At 46.7% G+C, this 22,882-nt stretch overlaps 5 protein-coding genes across 7 annotated transcripts; 3 read left to right on the top strand and 2 right to left on the bottom strand.

Annotated features, from left to right (window-relative positions):
- Positions 1-343: 343 nt before the first annotated feature.
- LOC127763560 (uncharacterized) lies at positions 344-4,831 on the bottom strand. 2 transcript variants are annotated; one of them, XM_052288298.1, is made up of 5 exons: positions 4,636-4,831; positions 4,095-4,207; positions 3,423-3,679; positions 2,052-2,886; positions 344-1,084 (listed from the first exon to the last, which is right to left on the bottom strand). In XM_052288298.1, exons 1-4 carry the CDS (start codon positions 4,663-4,665, stop codon positions 2,069-2,071), a joined length of 1,218 nt encoding a protein of 405 aa, XP_052144258.1. In that variant the 5' UTR covers positions 4,666-4,831; the 3' UTR covers positions 344-1,084; positions 2,052-2,068. The 2 variants fall into 2 exon arrangements, with proteins under 2 accessions (XP_052144258.1, XP_052144257.1); XM_052288297.1 differs by lacking the exon at positions 344-1,084 and having other exon boundaries at positions 1,099-2,886.
- Positions 4,832-6,082: 1,251 nt separating this feature from the next.
- Positions 6,083-8,571, bottom strand: LOC127763717 (uncharacterized). 2 transcript variants are annotated; one of them, XM_052288500.1, is made up of 2 exons: positions 7,528-8,571; positions 6,083-6,379 (listed from the first exon to the last, which is right to left on the bottom strand). In XM_052288500.1, the coding sequence occupies exon 1, from the start codon at positions 8,437-8,439 to the stop codon at positions 7,543-7,545; it is 897 nt and encodes a 298-aa protein (XP_052144460.1). In that variant the 5' UTR covers positions 8,440-8,571; the 3' UTR covers positions 6,083-6,379; positions 7,528-7,542. The 2 variants fall into 2 exon arrangements, with proteins under 2 accessions (XP_052144460.1, XP_052144461.1); XM_052288501.1 differs by having other exon boundaries at positions 6,083-6,348.
- Positions 8,572-13,317: 4,746 nt separating this feature from the next.
- Positions 13,318-16,341, top strand: LOC127763716 (UDP-glycosyltransferase 82A1-like). The gene is made up of 2 exons (XM_052288499.1): positions 13,318-13,966; positions 15,138-16,341. Exons 1-2 carry the CDS (start codon positions 13,411-13,413, stop codon positions 16,139-16,141), a joined length of 1,560 nt encoding a protein of 519 aa, XP_052144459.1. The 5' UTR covers positions 13,318-13,410; the 3' UTR covers positions 16,142-16,341.
- A 1,467-nt stretch (positions 16,342-17,808) lies between these two features.
- LOC127762616 (putative protein phosphatase 2C 24) lies at positions 17,809-18,766 on the top strand. The gene has a single exon (XM_052287100.1). The coding sequence runs from the start codon at positions 17,809-17,811 to the stop codon at positions 18,754-18,756; it is 948 nt and encodes a 315-aa protein (XP_052143060.1). The 3' UTR covers positions 18,757-18,766.
- Positions 18,767-21,011: 2,245 nt separating this feature from the next.
- Positions 21,012-22,044, top strand: LOC127761228 (putative protein phosphatase 2C 23). The gene is given in 1 exon segment (XM_052285489.1): positions 21,012-22,044. A coding segment is annotated over 1 exon segment (978 nt). The 3' UTR covers positions 21,990-22,044.
- The last annotated feature ends 838 nt before the right edge of the window (positions 22,045-22,882 follow it).

Below are 22,882 nucleotides of genomic sequence, written 5' to 3'. Positions count from 1 at the left end.
TAGATATTCAAGGAAGAGAAGGCACGTTAAACTAACAAGTCAACAGCTCATCTCATATGCCGGACCATTTAGGCCTGGTTCAGTTCCCAATTTTTTTTTTCCAAAAACGTTACATCGAATCTTTGGACACATGCATATAGCATTAAATATAGATAGAAACAAAAACTAATTGCATAGTTTGTATGGAAATCGTGAGACGAATCTTTTAAGCCTAATTAGTTCATCATTAGCCATAAGTGCTATAGTAACCCATATGTGTTAATGATGGTTTAATTAGGCTCAAAAGATTCGTCTCGCGGTTTCCAGACGAGTAATGAAATTAGTTTTTTCATTCGTGTCAAAAACCCCTTCCAACATCCGGTCAAACATCCGATGTGACATCTAAAAATTTTCTTTTCGCGAATTAAACAAGGCCTGAATCAATCATGATCGTCATCCCCTCAAGAAATCTCATTAGTTGTTGTCAGTATATTGCAATATCAAGCTTTGATCAGGTGGAGACAAACTCCGACCGAAACTAATCCCCAAACACTAGCTTTAGTACAATAATGTGTCTCGTTGTGCTGTTGCTAACCTATTTTATGTCAACACGTTGCGACAAACTGACAGCAAGCTTGCTTGTTTTCTCAATAATTTGGTTTTTTGTTCCATTCCCAAATGAGTTGGCAACTTAATTAACTCGCAGGAGGATAGATACTTCCTGTAATGATAAACTTGATTTGATGCTCTTCATCAATTGAATATTCAGCTCCAACAGAAAATGAGTATTCACTATTCAGCATGTTGCCACCAATCTGAACAAGTGATGCTCGATGTGAAAGCGAAGGCACTATTGCAACCCCAAAATACCGGGGAACAACACAAGACTTAATCCTGGAGATCATAAAATACATTGGCCAGCTAACTTGGTGGATAGTCTTCCTCCGAGCAAAATCAAAATCTTAAGGCTTCCCGGAGTAACCATTTGACCAAAGTACATTTCTTATCATCTTAGCAAAGAACAGTGTGTTCTTTCAGAATCGATTGAGATAGCACCAGTCACCAGGCAAGCATATTCCAAGGAGATGAGCAGAAATACGTCCATCTGCAGACAGCAATACAGCATGGTTCAATGGAGTGCATAGTCAGCAGTCAACTTGCATACATGACATTCAGTGAAGCGGGAATTTCACGGAAGAACGGGTAATGCGGCAAAGAAGGCACAATTAGATAAACTTTGGCCATGCACTATAGCATGAGTTCAGTTCAGGACAGATGAGCACCACAATACTGGATACCCATCATGATATTGAGCAACTTGAAGCAGCCCTACCAGCACTACTACTACTACTACTACTACTACTACTCTATGTGACGATCATCTCAAAGGAAATCACTAGATAAGAAATAAAAGCTGTATTTGCTCATCTTTCATGTTTCAGATGTATGGATGGCTATAGCACCACTACACCAATGAACTAATATTTGCTTGGCAAATGATCAAGAAAATCAAACTATCAAACTACTATTGGACTCTATGCCATGATATTCTAATCTTGAAATGCCAAAACTAGCTGGCGAACATTCTAGGACAACTCTAGTACTTGATAGTCAGATTAAAAGGTAAATCAATTCAATAAGGAAATAAGTTTTGTACTTGTTACATATAAGAAAACAACGAAAGGCAGGCAGCAAAAATGTCAGGATTCCCTTTTCTATGCACAACCATATGATAGTACTTATTTAGCAACCGTAATGATATATCCATAACCATTGGTGAATTATTTCCCCGTAAGAATATTGGGATTAAGAATACATAGTTCCCAGGACTAATGACCATGTAACTGGTAGTTTGGTACTCATATTTTTTATGCATTACAAAAGCCTTGTGAGAAGAGTATAGAACAGGCACTCTACCAAAATGGTAATTAAGATCAAGGACTCCAGATGAGCATAATAAAATTGCCATCTCACTTCAGAAGTTAAATCACTCCCAGTTGCAATTTGCCGATCGACACCGGGACAAAAATAATTGTTAGAAAGCAATGCAGGAAGAATTGTTACAGGCTCACAGCTAAGATGTGCAAAACTAGCTCCATCGTCTCTTATCCTCTTCTTCATCAACTGGGATATACCACTCTGGTCGCTTCTTCGAGTTGCTGTACCGGTAGTTCAGGAAGAGCTCTTCATCACATATGGACCTTGTACTCACCAGCACTAGCGTCTTCAGAACTGGAGACTCCCCTACCTGATTACCAGAACGTCCAGACTTGAACCAGAATGAACCAAATCGTTTCATTGTAACGGGCTCTTCTTCACCACCAAAAGTAATGTTAGGGATGTAGACTCTCATGTCCTTCTCTGTCAATGGAAAATCATATGGGCAGATCATGACATTGGGAGTTGACCCTTTTGGTGGATGGTTTGCAAAGTGACCAAAAGCGAGTGGGTTTCGTCGTTCAAGCACTTCCCCAAAATTTTCAGTGTGACCCTTCTTCAGAGGCTTGCTGAGCATCCTCCATGCCCTATCAGAGTTGCTCTCTTGGCTTTTGGATGGCACTGCATTGTAATCCACCAAATCTGAGCCATCCCATATTTCTCTGCTATCACCACCTAATTGCCATGGTTTGGCATCAATTATTGTTCCATCATACCTTGTGATCAGATAGTTGTTGCACGCGTCGATTTTTGGGTATCCAGGGATATATCGATAATAAGCAGGTGAATATACAACTCCAGGGTAGATGGCTAGGACAGCACCAGCATTAGTTTCTCCAGATAAGAACAGACCTTGCCCTGCATCTTTGTGAGGGATTTGTGACGGCCTGATGTCAAGGGTGTATTGAAAGTGATCCCTAAATTTATTTGACAATTCAGCGCGATTTAAAGGCCTAGTAGAAGGGACATCTGCACTGCAGAGTAAATGGATCAGAACTAAGCTTCTCAGGATTCAACTCATAAAAGGAAATATGTAAGTGTAACTGTGTCTCCAAATGTAACAAACATGATGAACACAAAAATTTCGCTGCAAACAGAGATATGGGGTTAACATAATGCATATACTTATTTCTGTTTAGCCTACTTCAGCAGCACAAAATTGATTAAGGATGTTAAATCATGGTACGTAAACTGAAGCATAAGCGAAGTACACAAAAATAGGCAGTTTGCTAGCCAAGCAAGTACTTGTCATATCTGATGAACAATATTACACTTCGTCCCTTTCCAACGAATGATCAAGATTTGAAATGAAAACACAGGCACTGTACTATGATTGTCATATTTGAACTCAGAAGTATGCTTTGGTGCAAAAGAAAAGTCAAAAGTATCAGTTACTAATGGTACTTATGCAAACACATAATGTACTAACCAATTTTGACTGATACTGTATGCAAGTGGAGAACTGCGGATGTACTAATTCAATGCATTTAGTTAGAACAAATTACCTGGCTTGTTTGCAGATGCAACTCCTGTGCCAACAGCGAAACTCAACCCACTACGCCGAGGATAATTATTAGCTTCTGAAGCACCATTTTTTGTATCAGGAAGAAGAATGCTATCCATTGCTTGACACATATTTGTAAGTTGATAGTGAACATTCTCCTGTACTTGCTTCTGCTGCTCAGAAACAGAAGCTTTGCTAGCCATGTCAATAATCTCCTCTGCGTCCTTCTCTTCAGCATTAGCCCCCAAACGGTAATAGCTGAGCACACATCGAAAAGAACTCAGGTTAGGAAATAGTCATCTTCATAATGCAGTTGAAAGGCTGTGGTGAAATAACATTTTGAACATAGTAATAATAAATCATATATTTTAGTGGGATGATCCGCCAGTTGCTGATAACAGAAGAGTTTGAAAGATGCACATGTCTAACCAAAGGGTTTCAAGAAGATCAAGTGTGTGTAGCATCTAAACTATGAGAATCCAACGACTACCTTAATTGCTTTTATTGCTTATTAGAGGTTTACATTATTTAAACTAAATTTGAAATAGTGGTTTCAGGTGTTCGTTATTTACGGAAACACAAAAACTACATGCTGCATACACATAACTGGATATCCATCTGCGGCATATTACAGTGAAAAGGAACTGGTATTTTTCTTCAGATATTGGCAAACCTGGTGTAGAGAAACAGGCGATTTACGTCAGCTTCGAATTGGAGATGCCTTGGATCTCGAGCAAACAATCGATTGTTAGCAAACATCGGATTCTTAGCCAGTGTTTTGACAGCCTGGAAATGCATCAGTTAATGAATTGGAACAAAAAAAAAGTACGGACAAAATGAATATCATAATGTTGTTCGATGGGACAAGCACTGCATTCATTTAGTCATTTGAGTCGGCATTAGAAAGAGTGTGCCGAAGTCAAGCACACATCAACCGAATCAACACAAGAAAGTGAAGAAATTCTACGAAAGAAAGGCAGGGACGACGGAGAGCGCAACAGAGGTAAAACAATGACTTGCAACTATACAAATTAGATTGCCCACAGCCTAGTTACAATCAAAATGCCACCAGATTCCACAAGCATAAACAAAAAAGAAATCCGCGTGTTAACCGGATCCACGGCGCTTCTCTCGCTCGCGCAAGGAGCAGATCGGGATCCGGAGGTGATGGTTTGCGGGGGGATGTAGACGGCGATGAGAGAAAGCGTGTGTACCTCTTGGAACCTGATGAAGAGGGAGCCCATGCCTGCTTTGGCTTGGCTTGGCTGGCGGTGGCGGCCGCTGGCCGCTGTGCTTGTCTGGTCGCGCGGGCCGGGGCGAGAAGAGCGCGACGACGCCGGCGGCCGGCGTAGCGGTGAGGTTGAGAGCTTCGGGAATCAGGAGGCGGCGATCAGTCTACTGGTGGTGGGTGAGAAGAAGGGTTTTGGCGTCGGGAATTGGGCCGCCCCCACATCTTCGTGGACTTTAGCCCGTTACTGTTTGGGTCGGCTCTGCATTTTATTTTATTTTTACTTTTTGCAATTAGCTTATCTTTTTCCAGAACGAACAATGACCTGATTTTAACATTTCGGGTCTCATCGGTTACCTAAAAGCTTATTATAGGTTGTAATAGATTATTAGAAAAAGATAATAATTTTTGTGTAAGATTTTTGTATGTATTCTTAGCAACATAAAAACCAATATGGAAAGAGAAATCATCTTAAAATTAAGTTTTCAAATTTAAATTTTGATTTTGGGTTATTCCTTTTAGGGTAAACGATGGGGCTCGTAGACATATGCTGCTTTAGTAGGAAATCCGTAAGGTATATGAACGAACTTTTAAATTGGAGAAGAGGATATTTATAAGGATACTTTTATTATGTAATACTTCCTCCGTTCCAGAATATAAGAAATTTTAGCGTTGGACACGGTTACTAAGAAAGTAGGCAAAGTGAGTGGTGGAGGGTTGTGATTGAATGAGTAATGGAGGTAGGTGGGAAAAGTGAATGGTGAAGGATTGTAATTATATTGGTGGAAAAATTGTTATATTTTGGGATAAATTTTAAGTGCTAAAAGTTGTTATATTTTGGAATAGAGGGAGTAGCACCTTGCATGAAGATGCTATGAGAGGGCATGGCGCATTTTCTACATGGCCTGATGCTTAGATTCCAGTACCGAAAGGAAGAAGTTCCATGTTTCGGACAATGGTATTTGTATCCATATATTTTTCTTGAGCCCTGCATAATCTCTTCCTAAATTAGTTAAGCATCACCAGCAACAGTGCTATTTCCTGCTCGTTTGATACGACATTGTTCTTCACCTAACCGATGTTGTATTATTCTCAGTTTCCTATTCGTGCTTCACTTATTTTAAATTAGTCTGGATAATGAAACTTGCTCTCCACTGAAGCAAAGCCGCGACGGAATGATAGTCAAGTTGGGAACTCCTCGTAGTTCATCAAGCCAAGCGAACCTCTGTAATCGGTTAAGTGTGTGGTATGTTCAGGGTAACCCTGGGTATGCTCCGATGATGAAACTGCTCTGAAGGACGTAATGTCCTCATTAAAAAAAAACTAGGTGTTCAGTGCAAAAGGCTAAAGTAACCAGACATTGGATTAAAAAAAAGTCATTTTACCAGGGCGAAAGGCCTAACCAAAATGGCATCAGATAAATACACAAGAATGGAATTTCAAACATGTCACTATGGAATATACCGGTAAGAAGGTATCCATTTACATCAGAATAGGTGGATATGGTGAATTGGTGAATCCTCAATTTGAAGGACCTTACAGAATCTCCGTCTCATCCAATTGTGTTCATATACAAATCGATTACCTGCATTTGGACTAAACCAAGTATGTGCAGGTATAATTCAATGATCCACCCATCCAGGTTGGGATGAACAAGTGATCGTGGAACCTCTGCTTTCCCGATTCATACGATGATGCTCTGAAGTTATAAAAAGCATCAGGCTCCATGCCTGTTAAGCCCCAAGCATCAATTCATTAAAAACAATCCACTTCTGTAACTTGGTCTAGTTCATATGCAGATCATAGTTTATGGAGTACTACATAAATGCAACAATTTTGATCACAGAATAGTGAATATTAAACAAAATTATGCAAGTTTGTAATATACCAAACTTGTCATGTTTAACTACTTTAAGATTCAGATCATCTTTCCTAGCTTCATAAGAATCAAAAGTCAAATGACTCCTTCCGCTACAATGCCCAGAACTGCAATGATGAATGTCAAAACACTAGTATGGCTGACATGGAGTTCCAGCTCAAAACTTATCCAGATCTAAATTGATTATCTACTATATGTCTGGTGACCAAAAGATGGTCAAACCTTTCAGCTAGTTTACATCATAAACCCTTTTCTTATTAGTCGATTACTCCAGCCATCTATGAACACTGTGCTCCATTATCTAAAAAATGAACACTGTGCTCCATTCTGACAGCCTAACAAACAAGTCTCAAGTAAGTAACTTCTGAGGCCCTGTACAGTGCTCCCCTTCTGAAATATAAAACCAGCTCGGCTGGCTTAGGTTTAAAAAAAAAAAGTAACTTCTGAGGCTTCCTGTGTAGTCAGGAAACTGAAAATACCTTTTAGTGAATCAGAACATCACAGTATCAATCATAATTTTTAGATAGCACACAAATTCATATTGTTTTGATAGAAGGCCTAAACCACCAGGGCAAAGTAAGAGACAATCGACTCCCTTAAATCAAACAAGACCACACTGAATGATCAACATGGACATCTTAATGAAAACTAATTGGTCACTGAGACAACCGAATGAACATATACGCTCTAACCCCTAATGTTAGGCAGAACGCAAAACTATGCCTTGGCAAGGAGGAATTTGCAGTTGAGATACAACAATACAAAGGACCTTACGAAGTTATCAGTATGGAAGGAATAAAATTTCCTTAGATTTGCAATAAATATCAGCAGTAGCTCAATTCAGGCAATCAAGACAACATGTAAGGAGCCGAACACATCGGCAACCTGAATAACAAGTGGCAACCTGAATAATAACAAGTTAAGTTTATGTAGTATAAGAACTGAACCTTGGATCTAATAACAACAACAACATGGCCATGGGACACGAAAAGGTTTCACCTTTGCGGCCACAGCTCACACCGCGGAGGGCTCCTCGACATCTCTGCCCCTTCCGCCGACGCCAGCGGCGCTGTGGTGCGGCAGGTCAACGCCAGTGGCGCCCTCGGGTATCAGGGACGCGGGGCGGTTCTCAATTACCTCGTCGATGAGCCCCCAATCGCGCGCCTCCTCGGGGTCCATGAAGAGGTCGCGCTCCATGCACTGCTCGATCTTGTCGATCTCCTGGCCGGTGTGCTTCTGGTAGATCTTGTTGAGGCGGTCGCGCAGCTTGAGAATCTCCTTGGCCTGGATGGCGATGTCGGTGGCCTGGCCCTGCGCGCCCCCGGATGGCTGGTGAATCATGACCCGCGCGTTGGGCAGCGCCCGGCGCTCCCCGCGCGCGCCGGCGGCGAGCAGGAGGGAGCCCATGGACGCGGCCTGGCCGATGCAGAGCGTGGTGACGGGGCAGCGGATGTACTGCATGGTGTCGTAGATCGCGAGCCCCGCGGTGACGACCCCGCCCGGGGAGTTGATGTAGAGGTGGACCGGCTTGAGCGGGTTCTCCGACTCGAGGAAGAGCAGCTGCGCGACGACGAGCGAGGCGGTCTCGTCGGCGATTGGCCCGTGGATGAGCACGATCCGCTCCTTGAGCAGGCGCGAGAAGATGTCGTACGCCCTCTCCCCACGCGAGGTGGTCTCGATGACCATCGGCACCAGGCCGAACGCCTGGTGCGACGAGTACCCCGCCGGCTGCTGCGGCTGCGGCTGGTACGGCATGGGCGACGACGAGAAGTACGCCCGCGGCGCCGGCGCCGCCACCGCCAGCCGCCGCAGCGCGGGCCCCGCCGCCGAGCCGGGCCTCGCCCTGGGCTTGGGGGAGAAGGCGGGGAGCGGCGAGGCGGAGGCTAGGTGGGCGAGGGCGGAGGGCGTCATGGCTGCCGCTGCCGGATTCGGATTGGATTCGGGGATTTCGAGCGAAGTGAAATTTGGGGATATGAGATGGGGAGGAAGGTGAGTTATAACGAGGAACGGATAGGGCGAGGCGAGGAGAGAAGGCGAGACGGTGCGCTTCGGCTTGGATCTTTTTGTTTGGTTGGGGGCTTGGGGCTCTTTCCTGCGGTGCCTGTCGTCTTGGGCCTTGCTTGTGTGGCAAGAAAGAATTTGGCCCATATAAGAATAGTAGTAGTATATGCCTTCTTGTGTTCGTGGCCTTTCCCCTCTGTTTTGTTTTCTTCTGTCAGTTTCGCTGGATTTTGGTCGGATTTGACTGAATTTTGTGGCGTTTCTGCAACAAATGATGGAAAGCTCACAAGTTCAGACCTTGTAGCTAGTAGTGTACTACTAGTGCAGCGCAACCTGTGCAGTTTGAACTGAGTTACCGAGCTTGTTGTGGAGCGGCTGGAGCCAAAAGATGAGATTGTTCAGTTCGGCGTACACACAGGCAAAGTGAGTCAGTGACACGGTGGTAAAAACAAGCACGTTAACCCGATGAAATCCACTCCTTTATCTTCCGTCGCCAAGAGAGATCGACGGCCGAGACGGGTCCAAGTCGGCAGGGGGTCCAATTGGCCGAGAAAGCGCAGCAACCTCGTGGCGCCGGAGCGTGCGATGTGGCATGCGGCGGCGGCTGTACGGCGCGAAGCTGATGCGTGAAAGAAGGCTCCTCTCACTTTGGCTTTCTCTCCGACTTGGCGCGCGTGCGGGTGACAATCGCCGTCCCACGCACACTCCTGGGCTCCTGGCTGCTGCTAGTCTGCTACGGCGATGTCCGGTTAGTTATGCAGCTACTTTTCAGTAATCAGTGGCTTGGTTTACAGCCAGAGAAACCGGTTAGATTTTTTTCACTTCGATATTTTTTTCAGAAACCAGAACAGACAAAGAGGGCAAACTGCCGTTTCATCTCTTCTTTCCTCTTTCTAGGTGAAAGCTAAGCTCGGAAACTTTCTTTTTTGCACGTTTGTTGCCGAAATTTTTGACAAATTGATCCTCAAAACATATTTATAAAATAGATCGTATCGAAAATTAATTGTAAAAGAAGACCATTAGCGCCAAACTAAGGTGGCACCTATTTGCCATGTAATCTAAACTCAGCGTCACATGCATAGCCCGGCCGTAGAGACCTTTTGTTTCTACCCAAAGGTTCAAGACTTGAATCTCCTGTCTCCTTTTTTTTTTCACTAACGTAGTAGCGTGGTCCTCATCTAGTTCAAGTTTTAAAGAATCACATGTTATCAATTTTATTGTATTTTTAAACTTCGAAGTTAAACTTACCTTACATAATATTTATCCTTTTTGTTTCTTTACGTTTTGGAACAGAATCTTAGCATCAATGTTTTGATACGATGTAAGTTCTTTTTTCAAAAGGATATGTCAAAATTTTGGCACTTGTTGGCAATACTCTTTTTTTCTGTCCATGTCATGTTTCATTTTCCATCTCCAAGACCCTACATGGGCCTTGCTAGTACCACCAATTTATGGGTTTTCAGCTAGGAATAAGTTCACTTTGTGACCCTCAAAAGTGATCGAACTCTAATCCGTGACCCTAAACCACAAAACCGGATATCTCAACCCCTCAACTCTTAAAACCGGTGTCATTTGACTCCCTCGGCGATTTTGGAGGGTGATTTCGCTGACGTGGCGCCTACGTGGCAGTATTGACTCGGTCTTCTTTCCATGTGGCGTTGACGTGGCGCTTAGGTAGCATTAGAAATAAAAAATATGTTTGGGACCTATTTGTCATCTACCAAAAGTATGGGTGGGACCCATTGACATGTGGGGACCACATAAAACCATGCTCTCCTCATCCTCCCTCTCTCTCATACTCTTCGGCGAGCGGCAGCTGAGGGATGGGGGCCGGCGGTGGTGGCAACTGGCGGCGGCGGTGGGAGGGCGGGCGGGTGAGGGCGGCGGCAGCTCGTGGCAGTGGGAGGACGAGGGGAGCCGGCGGCAGTGCGAGCGGCGGCTGAGGGACGGGGACCGGCAGGCGGGAGCCGGTGGCGACGGCGGGAAGGCGGGCGGGTGAGGGCAGCGACGGCTTGTGGCAATGGGAGGACGTGGGGAGCCGGCGGCGGCGGGAGGACGGGCGGGTGAGGGCGGCGGTGGCTCGTGGCAGTGGGAGGACGAGGGGAGCCAGCGGCGGTGCAAGCAGCGGCTGAGGGACGGGCCAAGGCCGGCGGGCGGGAGCTGGCGGCGGCGGCTTGTGGCAGTGGGAGGATGTGGGGAGCCGGCGGCGGCTGCTCGTGGCAGAGGGAGGACGAGGGGAAGCGGCGGCGACAGCGACCGGATCATGGCGCTTCTCCTCTCGGTGGATGGCCGCGTAGGGGGGTGACGGCGTGAGGCGACCTCCTCGGCGGCGCGCTCTCCCTCCTCCCTCTCCTCGAGTGGTTCCACGGTTCGGCCTCGCCGTGGGGCCGCGCGGTTTCGTCGTCGTCCGCGACCACACCTTTTCCAGGCACATGCTATGCGAGAAAGGGGCTGGTCACCGAGGTATCCAAGTTCCTCTTCGGCCGCTTCGCCTCCGACCACGCCGCCATTGCCATCGCCATTGCAGGAGTCAAAGTCGAAGTCGCTGCCGCGGCGTGCTTCTCCCGCCCGCCACTGTTCCCCTCGTCCTCCCACTGCCACAAGCTGCCGCCGCCCTCGCCCGCCCGCCTGCCCTCCCGCCGCCACCCACCGCTGCCGCCCGCCGACTGCCGCCGCCGCTTGCCGAAGAGAAAGAGAGAGAGGGAGGATGAGGAAGCATGGTTTATGTGGGTCCCATCCATACTTTGGTGGATGACAATGGGTCCCACACATATTTTTTATTTTTAATGCCACCTAAGTGCCACGTCAACGCCACATGGAAATAAGACCGAGTCAATACTGCCACATAGGCGCCACGTCAGCGAAACCGCTCTCCAAAACCACCGAGGGAGTCAAATTGCACCGGTTTTAAGAGTTAGAGGGTCGAGATATCCGGTTTTGTGATTTAGGGTTACGAATTAGATTTCGATCACTTTGAGGGTCACAAAGTGAACTTATTCCTTTCAGCTACTGCGGCTTATCCTCTGTGGACCACACTACTGTGATCTTCTTTCTTAACATACAGAGGCCCATTTTGTTAGGGTTCTGGAGACAGTTTGACCTCCACACAGTTTGACAGATCGCAATGTCTTTTGACACAATGTTTAAAACATGCAACCTCAAATATGTGTTCATATCCAAATCGGACAGTACGAGACTCCTCTGGTCACTTTCATTACAGATGAAAGTCAGACCTGGCAGCACTAATTTTCACGATACTGGAAGATTGGTGCATATATAGTTTATTCATTATTGTATTGTTCTAGTTAAGAGTTTCTAACATGTGTTACATACTTATTATATGATAGTTGTATTTTTTTTAATTAGATACGGAAATAGTACTTGTAAAAGAATTTCAAAATAATGAGTACTTATGTAACTGTTTAGGTTACCTTCATTGCTCGTGTAAAAACTAATTAATAATAGTAAATTACACCTTGCACTAAGCAAAATGTACTCCATCATTCCACTACATCAACTAGGTGATATATGGGCTTGTTTGGCTAGTTGCCCAAACGAACCTTACCTAAAATTTGACATATTTTACATTACCAAATTTAGATGTTGTTTGGTTTGTCTTACTAACTTTTGATTGTGTTTTTATGAGAGGAAACTTCCGGAATTACTAAAGTTTGGTAGGATAACAATGGTAATATTATGTTTAGTTTCTTACCCTACAAAAATTTGATGATTTAAGAGTAAATTGTATTAGTGGTATACAAATTTTATAGGCGGATGTAATCTAATACACAAACTTGCAAGATGCTTATTTCAGCGCACAGACTTGCATGGTCTGTGTGAACCAAGGCTAAGCATGCATGGTTAATCTTACTGAGTTGAACCTTTATTAGGATGCAACATATGTACACATATCAGGATGATGCCATCTAGAAACATGCATGTGCTCAGTTAAATATATAATAGTAGATGTTGATTATACAGGGGAATAATATATAGAAGTATGAAGGATAAAATGAATTGTAAACAATAAAAAACACAAATAAATACTAAGTAGAGGTCATTCACAAATGTGGTATGCCTTTTATGACCTTTTGATGCGTGCGCATGCCATTGTAAGTAGGTTTCAACTCAAATTATTAGTCATGACGTGTCGCTCCAGTATTGTTTCGCACGTACCGGACAACTTCATACACTAAATAGGCGGTTTGTAAGCTTGTGCATTAGGTGGCATGCACCTACCTGTAAAGTTTATGTACAACCAGTGCAATTTACTTGTAATGTAATTTAAAAAATTGTTAAGGTTGAAAGTGGCAGGCGCAGTGTTCTCATAAGATGTCTACTAGCTATATTTATTTTCTAGTGGGTTATTTGTTTAATGATATGTAGCAGATTTGGGTAGTTAAAAATTTGATACAATACATGATGTACAAAGGTATATGGTAATTTAAATGTCACTTAATAAGTGGTATATTAAACCGTCTGTTTAAATACGAGTATAAATGTTCATTCCATTATTTAAAAAAAAATACGAGTATAAACAGCGGACATCCTCGCCCACTCTGTCATCAGGTGTAGGATTAGCACACAGTTTCGACGAGACCTCTGTATCAGCAGATGGATAACCGTGTCGTCAGGTGCCGCTGATAAGGAATGGAGCGTTTACTTTGCGTTAAGAAATGACAAGCGAACAATGTTTTAATTAAGCGAATGTCAAAATGGGTCTTGAAAGGAACGTGACCAAGGAGGAGAGATCGCTAGCTGGCTAAAATCAAAGCCGAGCTCCCCACGCGCGCCGCGCGCCGCGCGCCGCGCCCTCGGCCTCGATCTTTTAATTCCCAGACACATCACGTTGCGCCACGCGATCGCCGGCCGCCGCCCGGCATGGGCACCGGACGCAAGCCTGTCGACGGCGATGGCGACGGCGCTGCATCAGCCGTTGTCTTCCTCGTGCCGTTCCCGGCGCAGGGCCACGTAACCCCGATGCTCCACCTGGCGCGCGCCCTCGCCGCGCGCGGCGACGTCGCGCCCACCGTCGTCCTGCCCGATTTCATCCACCGCCGCGTCGTGCGGGCCGGCGGGAACGGCGGCGGAGGCGGCGTGGCGCTCGCCTCCTTCCCCAGCGGCATCCCGGACGGCGACGACGGAGACGGCGCTCCGGGCTTCGCCAGCATCCTGCACGCCATGGAGAATCGCATGCCCGCGCACCTGGAGCGCGTGCTCATGCTCATGCGCGACGACGACGACGACCGCCTTGCAGCTGCTGGACGGAGGGCAGCGTGCCTAACCGTCGTCGTCGACGTACTGGCGTCGTGGGCCGTCCCGGTGGCCGCGAGGTGCGGCGTGGCGGCCGTGGGGTTCTGGCCGGCGATGCTGGCGAGCTACCGCGTCGTGGCGGCCATACCCGAGCTCATCGACAGGGGGCTCGTCTCGGAATACGGTATGCGCTGCTGCAACGTCCATGCATCCCATTTCTGGCTTTCTGCTTTTTTTTTCTTCAATTTTAACTACAATTCTCGATCTGGTGCAAATGACTTTTGAATTGTCATAAGCACATCACAAAATACTGTACTACGTTAATTCTATAGATGGCTAGTACTCTTTAGTAAAAAAAAATGTTTTGAACATCGAAATTATCTTCAGGTTGCAACTTTGAATGTTATTTTTTAAAATAGTAAAAAAAAATCCAACAAACTTATAATCCTATACATATCAAGGTAGTTTTTGAGGTAATATATCACGCATACAATTTTATACTCCCTTCATCTAACAATATACTCCCAACATTTTTCAATAGAAGGCATAATTGTTCCTGATGCAAAGACCAACTAAACAAGTAAATATTTCTAGGTTATTTATCATGGATTAAGGATATTTAAGGTCGAGGAGAAAAAAAATAGTGCTCATTTAGGATGAATGGGGGGTTTGAGAATAATTGGGGCAAAAAGGGAAGAAATTTTAGTAATTAAGAAGTGGTTGATGCGAGAAATACTAGTGTAGTAATTTATATATTATTGGATAACGTTTAAATGCTTCAATTGCTTATATTTTTGGACAGACAATGTACATCTAATCTAAAAATTTTAAATAATGGTGTTTTTAAAAGCTTTGCATATGAAACACATCTAAAATGGCATGTTTTAAAATAACTAATAGTATGACATCAAATTGTTACCATGACTTATTTAATGGTACTACCCGCTCACACATGTATATAATAACAATTAATGATGTACCATAAAAGACTTTAAAATAGACAGATCGAAAGTCTTAAAAATTGCATTGACATACGGATGCAATTCAAGCATGGAAGAATACAAGTAGGACAGGCCGTTGGGAACTTGAGAAGCATCTTACTGTATTTATTCACTATAGCAATTAATTTAGTAGCCTTATTTAGCAATTTGTATACCCGTGTCTTTCTTTTAAGAAGTAGCACGTTGAATAGTGGTCTAACCAAACCTATTATTACATATTTACATCCACTCTCAATTTTTAAATTTTTCAAGAATAATTTCCCCCAGTCATGTGCCAATGTTCAGTTTACAGCTGCGATTAGGGTTTTACAGATCAATACCTTTAATTTTTTTCCCCTTTCTTTTTGGAAACAGGTATTCCCATATTAGTAAACGGATTCAACAAAAACCAGGGCCAAGTAAAAGCAAACCTCCAGGCTGAAATCATCAGCTTATTCCCCGAAGAACTAGAGCTAAGCACCACAGACTTGCCATGGCTCGTCGGCGACGCGGCGACCCAGAAATCAAGATTCGCCTTCTGGCTCCGGACAATGGAGCGCGTGAAGACCCTCCGCTGCATCCTCGTCAACTCCTTCCCCGGCGAGGCCATCGCCGCCGGCGCCGACCAGCAACAGGCATTGCCGCAGGACCAGCAAATCCTCCAAGTTGGACCATTGCTAGCCACCATCGTCACTGATCGAGCAAAAGACAACAGCAACTTGCGGTGTTCGCCAATGAAGACGACGAAGAACGACACCAGCACGTGTCAGGCAGACGACAGAACCAGCTGCATGGAATGGCTCGACCAGCAGCGTCCAGGTTCGGTGGCGTACGTCTCGTTCGGGACATGGGTCGCGCCGATCGCGCCGGGCGAGATCACCGAGCTCGCCGTCGGCCTGGAGGCCACCGGCCGGCCGTTCCTGTGGGTCCTCAAGGACGACCCGTCGTGGCGAGCCGGCCTCCCCGCCGGATACATGGATCAGTACTCCGGCCGCGGCAAGATCGTCGCGTGGGCGCCGCAGGAGGACGTCCTCGCGCACGGCGCCGTCGGGTGCTACCTCACGCACTGCGGCTGGAACTCGACGCTGGAGGCGATACGGCACGGGGTTCGCATGCTGTGCTACCCGGTGGCCGGCGACCAGTTCATCAACTGCGCGTACATCGTCAGGGCGTGGGGGGTAGGGATCAGGCTGCGCAGTGCCGACCGTGGCGAGGTGGTGGATTGCGTCGGGAGGATCATGGAAGGCGAGGACGGGAGGCGCTTGCGGGAGAAGCTGGATGAGCTGAGGGAGAGGGTTATGGCGGGTGAGGCATTGTGCGTAGCAAAGAGGAACATTGAGGAATTCATTCGTGGGATTAGTGGACAGAGATTACAATAGGGGCTTGTTAATTTGATCGTGAACGTTATTAATTGCCGTGAAAGAAAAAGGATAGTTTGATCAATCTGAAGCATCTTAAGGAATTAACCGAAGCGCTTAATGAGTCATAAAAAAATGTGTCATGCCGCTGACTCGTTCGTGTAAACATTTTGTTGCCTAAGAGCGAAGATGTACATTAATCCTAAATCATGCATGCTTCATACATGTGGTGCTCTATTATATTGTTCTACAAATGTATGTTTGTTTATGTCTTTTGTATTGTGATACTGAGAGTCTATACCCTAGCGGCTAGCGGTATGACATTTTTCACAAATTTCAATCAAATTCTAGTTGAACTTGGATCAATTTTTACGTTTCAAATTTGAATTCTCGAAAACCAGTCAAAATTTCACTTGGAATCTACTTCCGTCCCATGCCAAAAACCTCAAAATTTCACAGATTTCAGTCTGCTTAATTTTGTCGAAAACATAAATCCACATGGTGGGAGGGTTATAAAATTATGATCGATATAACCACAATTAGCTTACTTATCTTCATTATTTCTATCGGCTATATAATCAACACCGATCCTATAAGGCACCATGGCAAATCCAGGGTTGGGATTACATTGAAAAGTCAGGATGGGAATGGGTACGGTCGATCCATTTATTCACTAAACCTATCCGTAAATTTATCATAACGGATTTTTATGGTCGCTCCAAAATTATAAATGGATCAAACGGCTTAAACCATTAGAACCTAGATTTAAGGGGTTCGAGCTAAAATGACTTCACATGTATAAATGTTTCAAGAATTTGTACAAAGTTGCTTCTCTATATAATAAATCATTCCTACAAAATTCAACTAAATTTAACAAGTTTTTATAGTGTGAACACGAGTTTAAAAATTTTGGGTCCGAGTTTTACACACATGTAACTAGAATTTTTGAATCTTAGTAATGCGGCATATATATGGGGGCATGTCTAAATGGCTTAAAATTTGTACAAAGTTGCTTCTCCATATAATAAATCATCTCTACAAAATTCAACTAAATTTGATAAGTTTTTAAAATGTGAACGCAAGTTTGAAAGTTTTTGAGCCCAAGTTTTACATACATGTAATAAGAATTTGTTTTGTCTACTAGTAACATAGATGATTAATTTGGATATCCATGTATATCCTATTGATATAATGGACTCATGATGAATTGACCCTATTAAACCATGGATAAATGAACTTACTTAAAATGGTTAAACCAACGAGGCTGGCCCGAGGCGGTCGCCGGCTCGACAGCCTCCCCCACCCGCGGCTCCTCGACGTGCCTCTTTCCGCCACAACCACAGTCGACGACGTACTCCCCTCGCGACGATGACATGGTGGTCCGGACGGAGGTGGCAGGGGTCCAGGCGACGGCCTCCAACGATGCCACCCGTGCAAAAGAGGGTGGCAAGACGGTGGTCAGCGCCTCAGCGGCGGACACGGCGGGCGTTCGGTGTAGATGGAAAATTCGGGACCCCCGGTGTTTAGTGTTTCCGAAGCCGAATCGGATCACAAGTTAAGCGCCGATTCCGAAGCAGAAACGGGACGAGACAACGGGCTATATAACCACGGGGCAACGAGTGCACGCACTCAGATCAGTACTACGTACGCACGCTCGCGACGCGATCAACCCAACCCGATCCTGCGACATGGAGGCTCTGCCGCAGATACGCCAAACCCTCAGCGAGATCGACCGCCGCATCCCCGACGCCCTCCGCGTCGCGATGGGCCTCCGCTTGCGGCCCACCGCCGGCGCCGCGCTGGAGGAAGTCACGAGGTTCGCCGCGTCCTGCCTGCCTCGGCCTTGCCCGGAGGGCGGCGACGACCCCATGGAGTGCGACGAACCGGCGCCGGCGCGGGCGCTGCGGATGGAGGCCGCGTCGTGCTTCCTGCCCGACCACGACGAGGACTCGCACTTCGTTCGCCCCGAGGCAGGCGTCGTCGCCCTGGCGGACGGCGTCGGCGGGTACCGCGCGCCGGGCGTCGACGCCGCCGCGTTCGCGCGCGCCCTCGTGTACAACGCCTTCGAGATGGTCGTGGCCACGACGCCCGGCGGCGCGGGGGGCATCTGCCCCTACGCGCTGCTGGGGTGGGCGTACGAGCAGGCGGTGTCGGCGCGGACGCAGGGGGCATCCACGGCGGTGATCCTGTCGCTCGCCGGCGCGACCCTGAAATACGCCTACATCGGCGACAGCGCGTTCGCGGTGTTCCGCGACGGCAAGCTCTTCTTCCGTTCCGAGGCCCAGGTCCACTCCTTCAACTACCCGTTCCAGCTCAGCGTCAAGAACGGGAACAGCGTCACCTCGGCGGCGCGCGGCGGCGTCGAGGTGAAGGAGGGCGACGTCGTGGTGGCCGGGACGGACGGGCTGTTCGACAACGTGGCCAGCGAGGAGCTCCAGCGGATCGTCGCGATGGGCAGGGCGCTGGGGCTGTCGCCCAAGCAGACGGCGGACGTCGTCGCCGGCTTCGCCTACGAGGCGTCGACGACGATGGGCAGAGACACGCCCTTCAGCCTCGAGAGCCAGAAGAAGCAAGGGACGATTTTCCGGCGAGGGAAGAGGGACGACATCACCGTCGTCGTCGCCTACATTGTCTGATCATAGGGTCATTGGTGTACATTCTATGATCTACACGGGTGTACGTACGATCTGTAGGCTGTAGCATACTAAATTGCACGATCGATCAGCTTGTCGTCTTGTCGATCGATGTCTCTCGAGCAAAATCCTTGTATTATGCGGTTGTTAAAGGCTTTATTAAGATTTGTATTCAGTCTTACGGTGTGTACATACATCAATGATCAATTCCAGGATAATTCTGTTGTTCGTTGTTCGTTCTGTTTTATTATGAGAATTCAATTGGATGATCTAAGATAATTACCGATACTACTTTTATAATTCGTCCACTGCGCTTTAATATGAGAAATACATAATACAAGAATTTCAGGGGAACATATTTTATTGTTTGCATGTTATCCACATAATCATGATTTTAAAATACACCATCAACTTTTTTTTGTCTAAAATACACCCTCGAACTTTAAAATAAGGTATTACCCTCTAACCATCAATACCGTGCTCATTACTCCGCCTTAGGCCTTGTTCGGTTTGGAGGTGATTGAAGAGGATTGGAGAGGATTGAGGGGGAATAATTCCACACCACAATCCATCCCTCATGGGGATTAACCGAACAAGGCCGTTTAGTATGATATCGGGGACACCAGTAGGATGCACGTATTAAAAAGCCAGAAGGCCCTAGATGTCAGACCTACCTCTCCCCTATCTTTCTCCACCTTCCTGTGTCTTCGGCTGTTCGGCATCCTCAGAAGTGTCGCGGCGAGGACGCTATTGACGACAAGCTCTTCGATTTGTTCCCAGTCCCCTACCCGTTTTGCCGTCGCGCTAACCGGCCACCGCCGATGCACCGCCCCTCTCCTCACTCCCTCTCCTCTCCCTCCGCTGGCGAGGATGACGGGGCCAGCCCCATCGACTAAGCTCAGATAAGACGTTTTTGACGACGATGTGTGTGTGTGCGTGTGTGTGAGTGGCGGTGAAAGACATGGGGAGGAAGCGAGAGTGGCGATGGCAGCGGAGCCCAAGCTTGATGTAGAGGTGAAGCTCATGGAGGAGGAGCGGGTGCTGGAGCCCGAGTTGACGTTCTTAGCTCAAGGTGAATGGATAGTGACGACAAACTTTGACAACCCAAGCACGAAGTAGAGATTTTGCCATCATCGTCCACATCCTCTTCTTTCTCCTCCGCTCAAGGACGTGCTATTGCAGCTCACCCCCGCACCTTCACCGTAGCGACTGCTGAGCCGCAGTCTCCGCTGCTTTCTCCATGCCAACAGCAAGACAAACTAATCTAATTCTTTAGAACCACTTGTAAAGAGTGGCAAATAGTTAATTATTCCTCACATATGGGCTTTGGCCAATGTAGCGTCTACGTACACCAAAACCCACCTTAACATCGCTGGGGTAAAGTGTCATGTATTGTGTTGATAGTTGGGTGGTGTATTATATCTAGTTTTGTAGTTTGGCGGTGTATTTTAGACAAACATAAGAGTTTAGGTGTGTGAAATGGGCTTTTTTTTAGAAAAAAAAAGATAGATTAATACATGATATATCAATTAAAATAGTGCAAGTTAAAATTCGAGTTCATCAAGTTGTAGAAAAAGAATAAATTAAATTATAGCCAGTTAACTTATATTTTTAGTTAAATTTATTTTTTTCTACTTGGAGTAATTCTATCGCATATTAATTTATCTTATTTTTTGTTTTAATTATTTTATAACCATGTAAATCAGTAAATGATATGTAAAATAGCGAGTGTGTGTTTCGTTGATAGTTCAGATAGTTTCCCAAGTTTCATGTTGTGTTGATTGTTAGGGCATGTACAATGGTTGTTAATAGTGGTCTCTTAGCATTGCTAATTAGAAATATTTGTTGACATGGAAAAAAGAGAAAGATGAGAGACAAAACATTGTTGTTATGAATAACAATGGCTTAACAACGATCCTTAATCACTATAATATGGAAATATGGTTGTATGAGGATAAAAAAAATTAGAAAGAATATTAACAAAAGGAATACTTTTTAAAGTTAATGATTAAAGTCTTTGTCGTCTCAATTATTGTAAAGACACGTCTCTAAATAATCTTGTTTAATAGATCATACTCGCCTCTGCCATTAAACATGCCCTTACCCGTAATCCGTCTCGATCTCCGACTCCAACTGCATATCGGACAGCATATCCCCTGCAGTGCGAATAGGACTCGTATACCGTTTGCCGCGCTATTTATTAATGGATCACTGTCTACGTAGCCTGGCACGCGTTCCCCAAAAACTCTTAACCAAAGATGGAGAAACGTATGGAGACGTTGGAGCAGATCAAAGAGACCCTGCGCGAGACCAGCAAGCTAGTCCCCGACATTGTCCGCGCCGCGGTCGGCCTCGAGCACCATTACCAGACAGTCGAGCTCCCCCACGACGACGGCTGCGTCAAGAGCTTCGCCGCGGCCTTCTTGCGGCCGCAGGAGCAGGAGCAGGCGCATGGCGACGGCGAGGTCCAGCAGGCAGTGAGGATGGAGTCGGCGTCGTGCTACGTGCCCGACCACGACGAGGACGCGCACTTCGTGCACGACGCGGCCGGCGTCGTCGGCGTGGCGGACGGCGTCGGCGGGTACCGCCGCAGGGTCGGCGTGGACGCCGGCGCGTTCTCGCGCGGGCTCATGACGAGCGCCTTCGCGCAGCTGGTGACGGCGGAGCCCGGCACGCCCGTCTGCCCCTAAACGCTGCTGGAGCGCGCCTACGAGGAGATGCTGGAGTCCGGCGCGCAGGGCGGGTCCACGGCGGTCATCCTCTCGCTCGCCGACGGCAACGTCCTCAGGTGGGCGTACATCGGCGACAGCGCCTTCGCCGTGCTCCGGGACGGCAGGGTCGTGGTGCGCTCGGTGCAGCAGCAGAGGTACTTCAACGCCCCCTACTACCTCGGCGGCCGGCGGGGCGACGAAGGCATGACGGTGGGGATGGTGGGCGAGATGAAGGTGAGGCGCGGCGACGTCGTGGTGGCCGGGACGGACGGCCTGTTCGACAACATGTCCGACGCGGAGCTCGAGAAGGTCGTGCAGATCGGGACGGCGCTGGGCTTCTCGCCCAAGAACATGGCGGACATCATCGGCGGCACCGCCTACGAGATGTCGCGCTGCTTGCTGAAGGACTCGCCGTTCGCCGTAGAGTGGCGGAAGCAGCACGAGAACGAGGAGGAGCACTTTTACGGCGGGAAGGTGGACGACATCACCGTCGTCGTCGCGTGCATCGTCTCGTCGGATTCATGACAATTCTCTCTTTTGTTTGCTCGGTTTTCGATCACCATCACACCATGGTTGATGTTTGGATGAATATTAATACCCCGTTCTCAAATTCTATTACTAGTTAGGGCGCATAACAGAGCAACCGATCGAGCAGGCCGTTTAGGGCTCATTCGGTTTGAAGGGTATTTGGAGAAAATATTGGAGGATTCAAATTCCTTAGGAATTAACACTACTAAATCATTAAAAATGGAGGATTGGGATATAGGAAAAGTGGCGGAAATTTTTCTACGTCTTTCCTGTATTCCGAATAAGGCCTAAACGGCCCTGTTGACATCATCGCTAACAATGGACAGAAAAGTGGGGCTCTCTTCAGGTCAGGCTGTCAGCCAGCCAGTCAGTCAGTTGTCACGATGTCATCTTAGCAAAAGAGAGAACGCCACTGAAAAAAAAGGCTAGCCCATGATGCTCCGATTCAACATTCAATCAGACACCATCAACTAGCCTCAAACACCATCGTCGTGCATGAATTTTCTTGGCTCGAGTTACACTTTGCTGATGGCACGAAGCATCAACTATCATCAGGGGAACTCAAGAGATTTTCATACCATATACAACACTTCAGGGGTACCGCAAAAGGCTGGAAGACAAATCGATGTTTCAGAACTTGATAGTGCACAAATTTCCTCCCAAAATCATCCATAAAGTGACGCACAAATCTCAGTTACAACGCAAGGGAGGAAGAATTAATCTAAGAATTCAATAACTTGTACAGCCCAAAATATATCACCGAGACTTCTGATTCACTCATCGTCAGCACCCATGAAGTTTCTGCAAGGTTGACGAGGGGCAGCATCAAGAACAGCAGAGGAAATCCAGGATGCTGGAGCAGCAATCGTAGCAGCAAGAACAACTGCGTA

The sequence above is a fragment of the Oryza glaberrima genome, chromosome 2 (assembly GCF_000147395.1).
Source record: "Oryza glaberrima chromosome 2, OglaRS2, whole genome shotgun sequence".
NCBI classification, from domain to species: domain Eukaryota; kingdom Viridiplantae; phylum Streptophyta; class Magnoliopsida; order Poales; family Poaceae; genus Oryza; species Oryza glaberrima.
This window is presented reverse-complemented; position numbering and strand designations above follow the sequence as displayed.